The sequence below is a fragment of the Kryptolebias marmoratus genome, linkage group LG7 (assembly GCF_001649575.2).
Source record: "Kryptolebias marmoratus isolate JLee-2015 linkage group LG7, ASM164957v2, whole genome shotgun sequence".
NCBI classification, from domain to species: Eukaryota; Metazoa; Chordata; class Actinopteri; order Cyprinodontiformes; family Rivulidae; genus Kryptolebias; species Kryptolebias marmoratus.
In genome coordinates, this window is record NC_051436.1 from 2,032,448 (window position 1) to 2,041,597 (window position 9,150).

Sequence of the window (9,150 nt, forward strand, 5' to 3'; positions counted from 1 at the left end):
AAAAAAAAAAAAGAAACTTTTGCTTGGGAGTTATTCTTCTATTTGGCATTTGTCCCACCTAGTTTGTCCAGTTCTTTCTTTAGTTTTTGTCGCTGTCTTTTGTCCTGAATGATGTCCATTTCATCCACTTTTCTTCCATTTGTGTTTGTTGAAGTCTCAAACGATATGTCAGTTTTTCCATAATGTAGATTTCTTCTATTATTCCAGTCCACTGTTCTTGACAAGGGGGGTCGGCCTTTCCCCATTTCCTCGTAATAGCTTTCTTGCTAGCTATTAACATTATTTTAATCAGATACTTGTCTTTTGCCCTCACTTTGGTATTGTTAAAATTGCAAAGATATAGTACCATGCTACTCATCGGAATATCATATCCCAAAACCTTCTTCACAGTTTCATGTACATCTTTCCAAAATTGAACAATTTTAGGACAGTTCCAAAATATGTGTGAGTGATCAGCGTTCATTGATCCACAGTTCCGCCAACATCCTGTGTTTGTATTCTTATATCTGTTTTTGACTTTGGGCGTAATAAAAAATCTTATTAGATTTTTCCATGTGAACTCCCTCCATATCCGTGAATTGGTGGATGTCTGATGTGTTTTCCACATGTCTGACCAATCTTCATCTGTGATTGTCATGTTAAGTTCTGACTCCCACTTTTCTTTTACATATTTAGTTGAATGTTTATTCATCATCAGTTTTTGATATAGAGTAGATATTATTTTAATTTTCGTTCCACTGAATGATTTTATCACGATTTCAATCACACCATTCACTTCCACAGAGGGATCCCACTTGATTTCTGTCCTATAATAATCTCTCAATTGCAGGTACCTATAAAATTCGTGTTTATCTAAATTATACTTGTCCTTCATTTTTTGAAAACTCTCCAGTTCCCCGTCTTTCTGAAGGGTAAACCATCCTGTGATCCCCTTGCTTATCCATTGCTTGAACCCTTTATCATACATTGCTGGTTTGAAATCGCTATCATATGCTACCTATCTGAGCACTTTCATTTCTTTCTTTATCTTGTGTTTTTTTAATGTTTTGAACCATAAATCCAGTGTAAACACTGTAATTGGATCCATGTTTTTCTTGATCCTCTCATATCTATCTTCATCCCCTATAACACTTTGAATTGGGTATCCTCCAAACTCTTTCTCCATATCTTTCCACTTAGCTATATAGTCTGGTGTGCCAGACTATATAGGGCCAGACTTCTGAATTAGGGGCGGTGTGAAAGAGGCAAAATATAAAAACAACCAATCTCTTCTCTTAGCTTACAGGAGTGTGAGCCGAAGTCAACAGTTTCCAGCTGCATTTCTTTTAAAAGTGATAATTCCATGTTTTTGCCAACCAACTTTAAAGAAGACAGAACAAAACGGTATGTGTGCATTTCTTAAGTTCTTCTAAAATATGTCTTGCATTTGTTCAGATGTTTTTGTTTACTAGAAACCAGGGGTGATGCTGACATAAAACCATAATGAGCTCAGCAGACGGTAACAAGACACCTCATAAAACAACACGGTTACTGTAGGTCAGGGGTCTCCAATCCTGGTCCTCAGGGCCACCATCCTGCAGGTTTTACTTGTTCCTCTGCTCCAACACACCTGATCTAAATCAATGGGTGATTAACAGGCTTCTGCAGAACATGAAGAGGTGATTTAACCTCTGAATCAGGTGTGTTGGAGCAGAGAAACAAGGAAAACCTGCAGGATGGTGGCCCTGAGGACCAGGACTGGCCACCCCTGCTGTAGGTACTTTGTAAGTACCCCCATACATACCCTGTGGGTTCCCCCATAGGTAGGTATGAAATGGTAGGTCTACAACCCTTTGCTTGAACTAAAGATGCTAATTGTTGGATTTAAAACCAAACTAATCAAAAGTAATGATTGTACCAGGAAACATATTTTTCTATAACACAGAATATGGTTCATTGTCTCTAAATAAACATCTTTATTTTCATTTCTACAGTAAAGAAACAAGCCAGGAGGTGACCATCTGTGTAGTGTGTGAAGATGTTCTGAAGGAGTCAGTAACCTTCATGTGTGGACACCGATCATGCAAACAGTGTGTGAGTTCAGCCTGGGACCAATCTGGGTCACAAGCTGATCATCCCTGTCCAACGTGTCAACAGAATTCGGACAAAGGCAAAGATGACAACGCAGGTACGTTTAAAAGATTATTGTTAAAACTGAATGTTTGACAACATGAAAATGGAAAACAAAAAAACAACAACCCGGGGCATAGCCATACTTTTATTTCTCTATTGAATCTAACTTTTCTAACCAATGTATCTAAGTTTTCATGTCCTGGATGTCAACTGACAGCCTGAGTGTCCAACAGCCAATCCTGTGCTACGTAACAAATGTTACCCCTCGCCCCAATAAAAAGTCTTTAACTAGACTCAAGTCAGTTGAACTAGGGTATGTCTTTGCATGTTGTGCCTCGTTCAGCTCAAGTGCTCAACAACAGATCTTTGATCAAAACGCAGGTCTTCTCTGAAGTTGATAATCTATGTTAAGAAGAGCTGTCTTTGGTTGGATTTGCAACATTTGAAAGGTTCACATTCAAGACAATGAAGCCAACAGCAACTGAGATTTTTGGGTCATGCTGCTCACCACTTTTAAATTTTGCATTTGATTTCAGGAAACAGCCTCATCTCAGAAGCAAAGATGAGACTTAAAAGATCAATCAAAAATAAATTTACCTTAATATCTGAAGGTAATGGTGACCATCACAGCTCTCTCCAAAGCATCTACACAACACTCTACATCACTACTGGAGAGAATGAGGGCCCAAATGGAGAACACGAGTTCAGACACCTTAAACATAAATTGAAAAAGCAATCATCATTTGACAGCTCGGTCAACCTGAATGACATCTTCAAACTGATTCCTGACCAAGAGAAACCCCACAGGACAGTCCTCACTAAAGGAGTCGCTGGCATTGGAAAATCCTTCGCTGTGCAGAAGTTCAGTCTTGACTGGGCTGAAAAGGAAGCAAACCAACATGTTGATTTTGTTTTCAACCTTCCATTCCGAGTGTTGAATTTGAGTAAAGGTGAGAAAAGCCTGCATGATCTGCTGACTGAGTTCCACCCTGCGTTCCAGCCTCTGGAAGATTCAGAAGATTACGCTGAAACAAAGATAATAGTGATCCTTGATGGTTTGGATGAAAGCAAACTTCAGCTGGACTTCAAGAAGGTGAAGACTGTGAGGTCTCTGAAGGACAAAAAGCCTGTAGGTGATCTCCTCGTAAACCTGATTCAGGGTAAACTCCTTCCAGATGCAAACCTCTGGATAACTTCTCGTCCAGCAGCAGCCAATCAAATCCCTGGAGAGTATCTTGACATGGTGACAGAGATAAGAGGCTTTACTGACCCACAAAAAGAGGAATACTTCAGGAGAAGATTTAGTAAAGACTCAGGTCTTGCTGGCAGAATAACATCCCATGTTCAGTCCTCACAGAGTCTGGACATCATGTGCCAGATCCCAATCTTCTGCTGGATTTCTGCCGTCTTATTTCAGGACGTCTTTGGAGAAAATGAAGAGACTGAAATCCCTCAAACTCTGACAGAGATGATGGCACATTTCTTGTTTGTCCAAACAAAACGCAGAAGCAGAAAATATGACAAGAAGACTGGGAAACACGACAAGAATCTTCTAAAGACACACAGAGAGTTTCTTCTGAAACTTGGAAAGCTTGCATTTGTCCATCTTCAGGAGAACAAACTCCTCTTCTATGAGGAAGACCTGGAAGACTGTGGCATTGATGTCAAAGAAGCAACAGTCTACTCTGGTTTTTGGAACATGGTTCTTAGGGAAGAAGAAGTCTGTTCCCAGAAAAACATCTTCTTCTTTGTGCATCTGACCGTGCAAGAGTTCTTTGCAGCTCTTTATGTCTATGACTGTTTCACAACCAACACAACAGAAGACCTTAGAAACTTCCTTAATTTGGAGGACAAAGACCACTCTTTTCTTGATCTTGTGAAGATGACAGTTGACAAAGTGTTGAAGAAGAAGAACGGTCATTTGGACTTTTTCCTGCGATTCCTCCTTGGCCTGATGGTTGAATCCAACCGAAGAGTCCTCCAGGGTCTGTTGACACCACTGAACCCAAACGAAGATACAGAGAAGAAACTTTTGACGTACCTCAGATCCATGCGAAGAAAGACCCTGTCTCCAGACAGCTGCATCAACATCTTTCAGACCATGGTCGAAATGAGAGACCACAAAGTGAAAGATGAGATACAGGAGTATCTCAAAATGTCCGATCGTTCAAAGACAGAGTTGACTCCCCTGCACTGCTCGGCTCTGGCCTACATGCTGCAGGTGTCCAAGGATGAACTAGAAGAGCTGAATTTGAAGAGTTACAACACAACAGATGAGGGCAGGAGGAGGCTGATACCAGCAGTGAGGAGCAGCAAAAAAGCTGTGTGAGTCATTTTCTTTGTACCTTCTATAGTGTTTGTTCAGGATATACATGAAATGTCAGCCTACTGACTCAACTTATTTACATATCAAGAATTATTTACCATTCATCATCATTTGGTGGTGAGTTGGATCAGGTGCCAGATGGGCTCAGTATATACAAGTGTCCTGTAAGGGTTTGCTGCGAGTGTCTGGCAAAGGCTCCATTTCAGTGTAGTTCCTTAACTCCCACCTCCAGTATAGCTTTCCCAGAATCCGAGAGACAGAGGTCTTAGGCTATGAATGGGTCCTGTTCTGGGTTGTCATTCTGGATGCAGCTGTACACAGTAATGGAAGTAAAGTAGTCAGTGTTTGACTCAACTCAACAGTATGTATCTGCAGTGAAGGGGCCTGTTAGGCAGGGGTTCGTCAGAGGTATGTTAGCTTGCAGGACTCCAGAAGCAGCTGACAGATATCAGAGGCCATGGAGACTGCAGCTCAGGCAATTGAAGAAGCAAAATCTTAGGTGGGCCAGGAGTTTGAAGAGACATTGAAGCTGAAGTTTTGGTCAGCCTGAAGTGGATTCTGGCAAACCTTGGAATGCCTCAACACTGTTTATAGTGACTGAGGATATAGGTGACAGAAAAGCACTTTGAGGTCCTGGTCCGTTTTTTGTCCTGGTCAGGGAACATTGGACCAATTCCTTACCCTTGCAAGGATACTAGTCCATAAATAATTGCAAGGGGTTTGCTTAACCTAGAACTCATAGCTGGCCTAGAAATGCCTTTGAGTTCACACATATTAGGTGGAAGAGCTGGGGAGAGGAAAGTCTGGAAATCTGGGAATTCTCCCTGCAACACGGTCCAAGATAGAAGATGGATGGATGGAACTTACCAAGTTTATTTCTCTAATATAACACTATTAAAGGACTGTAACAGTGTTTTATTTATTCATCGACACAGTAAAAGTATTTATTCTTCTTATCCTCTATCTTGACACTATCTCCACCCCACAGGCTTGTAAACTGCAAAGTGACTGCAGAGTGGATAGAGCACCTGGCCTTTACTCTTAAGTTCTCCTCTTCAGCTCTGAGAGATCTCGACTTGAGCAACAATGACCTGAGGGATTCTGGAGTCCAGCAGCTCTGTAATGGACTATCGAGTCACTGCTGCAAACTGGAGAAACTAAGGTATTAATATGTAAAATATGATGACTGAATGTAGAATCCTGTCTTGACCAGATGCAAGCTTAAAGTGCGCTAGGTAAGAACTACTACAAAGGTGTACAATGCAGTGAAGGACATACCAAAGATTTTAAAGAAATTTGTTGATTAAGAATAACTTGTATGTATGTAAGTATGTTCTTGTAGCATTTAGACCATTTGTATAACCTGTTTTCTCAGGTTGTCTGGCTGTTTGGTCACAAAAGAAGGCTGTACTTATCTGGTCTCTGCCCTTCGGTCCAACCCGTCCCATCTGGTAGAGTTGGACCTGAGCTACAACCATCCAGGAGGTTCTGGAGCAAAACTGCTGTCTGACCTGAGGGATGATCCACAATACATGCTGAGCAAACTCGAGTAATTATACAAATGGATTTCCATGTTGAAGTGGAAACAAAATTGGAGGAAATTCTAAACAGAAAACCTAATTTGGTTTAATTTTGTTTTCTCCACAGTCTTGACCATGGTGGAAGCGAAAGGATAAAATCAGGTCTCAGAAAATGTAAGCTTTTGGGTGTTCTTTGGAAACAAATTTCCTTATAAGCTTGTTTTGGCTGAAAAAAATGTATTCTCACCTCCAGATACCTGCGAGCTCACTCTGAACCTAACAACCCAGAGGAACCTGGTTCTGTCTGAAGGGAACAGAAAGGTGACCTGGGTGGAAGATGATCCGCCACCTTCTCATCACGCAGTAGGATCTGGTCACCCCCAGCTGGTGTTGTGTGAGCAGGGCCTCACTGGGCGCCACTACTGGGAGGTCGAGGTCGTTGGATCACTGAGCATTGGCGTCACATTTAAGGGTGTCAACACGGAAGGGAAGACAGGTGGTCTCAGGATGGGGAATGATCAAAACTCTTGGTGCTTGGTTTGCTCTGACGATGGCTTTTACGTTTTGCACCATAGCAGTAAAGTTGACGTGTCTTCCCTTGGGTGGCGCACCAGTCGGGTGGGGGTGTATCTCGACTGGCCTTCTGGCTCTCTGAGCTTCTACAGAGTTTCCTCTGATAGTCTGATCCGTCTTCATAACTACAGAATGGCTTTCAGTAAACCTCTTTATCCTGCCGTTGAACTTCACGCTCGGTCTTCTGCGCTGTTTTGTCAGCTAAAGTAAGAAAATTGTTTCAACTAAACATGAAAACAAGCCTCCAATATGAAGTATTTGCAACTTCTGATGGTTTTTGTGACATAAATTAGCATGGGATTCTGATGGAGGGTGGGGGTGTGGAGACACAATTTTCCACTTTTCTATCTTTATGTGTTCTCCCAGTTTACAAGCTAGTGTTAGCATAGCAGCACAACTAGCTGCTACAGGAAGTTAGCAACCTGGCAGTTCTAAACTCTCATGAACCATTTTTTTAAAACGTGGGATTGTTTCTGATCCGTTTATTGACTTATTGCCTTATGACAATCATCTTGGCAGATAAAAATAGCAAATTGTGTTGTTTAATTTCAGTATTGGTCTTGCTGAGAATGTCGGTAATTATTTGCCATCGTGGTAAAAGTTTTTCTGGCAATGAGTTGCGAGGTATAAACCAACGCTGTGTTTCTGTGGATATACTTGCTATTCGTCATTACTTGATATGTAGAAGTTAATGTCTGTGTTTAACAACAAACCTCAGGAAAAATGTTCTCCCTGAAGCTACACCTGGTTATCTAATTTATAACCAAAGTTTAGGATTTAAACCTGAACTGTCTGCTGCCATTTGTTTCTAAAGAAGTCTACTATAATATTTTATTCACTGAAAATAAAATGTTTTAATGTTCAGAGGTAATGGCCATGTTTAAACAGCATATTTATCAGCTGTAGTCTAAGACTCTATGCTCTGATCATCTGAAATCATTCGGTGATTTGAATTAATCCCTAATAAATTAGATGAAAAAACAGGTTAAATATTTAAATACACAGTTCAGAATGACTGGTGACTTTGGTTCTTGTTAGCTCAGTGGTTATAATGGGGTTTTTAAGTGTGTTTTTTATAGTTGGGTTCGTTTTTATCTTCATAGATGGTAAAACTGATGGGAATGGGATGGTCTTTACAATGGGGCAACATACACAACTTTTTCTTAAATTTCATTTAAAAAAAGCCCTTGGGATTAAATATTTTTTCCAGTTCAGTTTGGTAACCCAGCTGATACTTTGTGACTGAAATCCTCCTTCTGGCAGCTCGAGAATTGTAATATTTTGTTTCACAATCTGGGATGCAGCTCCGTTTTAATTCCTGAACAAAAAAAAAGTTACATATGGAAGTATTAATTGCAAGATTTATCCGTTTTAACAGTAGATGAGTTGTTCTTTAGATGGTGTGTTGGTGGAATAATCACAATTTGCAGTGTGTCCGTTTTACTACTTTTAAGTTTTGGGACTTTTTTGGGACTATGTAGTATATATTTTATGTTTGGTGCTTTTTATAATGTTTGTTTTTTATGTTTATGATGAAACTCTGTGCTTTAATTGTGTGTAATGAGAATGAGATCTGGTTTTGGTGCTACAGTTCACTCAGTTTTGTGCCGTAAACGTGTTTTTAAACTACCTGATATCCTCTGAGATGTTACTGAATGTTATTTTATTCCAGACCTAAAAAAACTGTTTCACATTCAAGTTAAAATACTACAATACATGTTAGTGAGGTGCTGGTGCTCAGCAAACCTGAGCAAAAATTATGATTTCCGTCTTAAAACCTCTTAAATGGTGACTCTTTTTATTTAAAATAAGCTTTTATTTTATTAATGTAAAACAGAAACACCTTCAAATGATGTCCTTTAAGTCTTTCTTGATTAAATTTAATTATAAATGTTGTTATCAGCTGCAGCGTCATTGTTTGCTCTGTCAAAGGGATGAATGATTCATTGATTGTGGGTAAAGGGTGTGCCTGCCTTCGTCGCCCAGCTGTCGCCTCCCTCCTCATCCTCGGGAACAAAAGACCCACAAAGAGATGGAACAAAAAAAATAAAAAATCCAGGTGGTATCCAGACGGAACATGATAAGACATGAACACCAGGTGAAGGAAATTTGATCCATGCTTTGAACAGAGGCGGATAAATTTGTTTACCCTTTTGTTAAAGAAAAGAAAAAACCCACACAGGTCAGGGAAATAACTTTAAACTGACTAAAGTAGTTATACTAATAATAAAATAATAAAACTAAATAATAAAAATCAGTCACTGCTTTTAAACTTTGGTTCACCAGAATAAAACAAAACTAATAAAACGGATTTAAAGCACCTTCACTTATTTTGAGGCACTGAAATCAATGTGTTTATATATTGATATCAGTGAGGTACACACCATGATACCAAACAGCCCTGTGACTACCTGTCATTTAAACAGACAGGACTGAAGACACCTGGGATGCTGATCACAGGACAAACATGTCCCTGTGGGGAAATTATTTATCTGCTCTGAGGGTACCATCCTTTTTGTTGAACCAAAGTTCTAAAGCTATGACTGATTTATTTTATTTCTTTTTACTACTTTTGTCAGTTTTGAGTTATTTCAGTGACTGTTGTTGGTTTTTCTTCCT

At 39.8% G+C, this 9,150-nt stretch overlaps 1 protein-coding gene across 1 annotated transcript in view; it reads left to right on the top strand.

Moving 5' to 3' along the window:
- The window catches only part of LOC108251497 (NACHT, LRR and PYD domains-containing protein 3), an 11,274-nt gene extending 2,841 nt beyond the window's left edge, over positions 1 to 8,433 (top strand). The window contains exons 3-9 of the mRNA XM_017441837.3: positions 1,279 to 1,383; positions 1,974 to 2,167; positions 2,649 to 4,437; positions 5,427 to 5,600; positions 5,814 to 5,987; positions 6,086 to 6,132; positions 6,212 to 8,433. Of these exons, the coding sequence (XP_017297326.2) occupies positions 1,279 to 1,383; positions 1,974 to 2,167; positions 2,649 to 4,437; positions 5,427 to 5,600; positions 5,814 to 5,987; positions 6,086 to 6,132; positions 6,212 to 6,741 (3,013 nt within the window). The 3' untranslated portion in view covers positions 6,742 to 8,433. The remainder of the gene's footprint in view (positions 1 to 1,278; positions 1,384 to 1,973; positions 2,168 to 2,648; positions 4,438 to 5,426; positions 5,601 to 5,813; positions 5,988 to 6,085; positions 6,133 to 6,211) is intronic.
- The last annotated feature ends 717 nt before the right edge of the window (positions 8,434 to 9,150 follow it).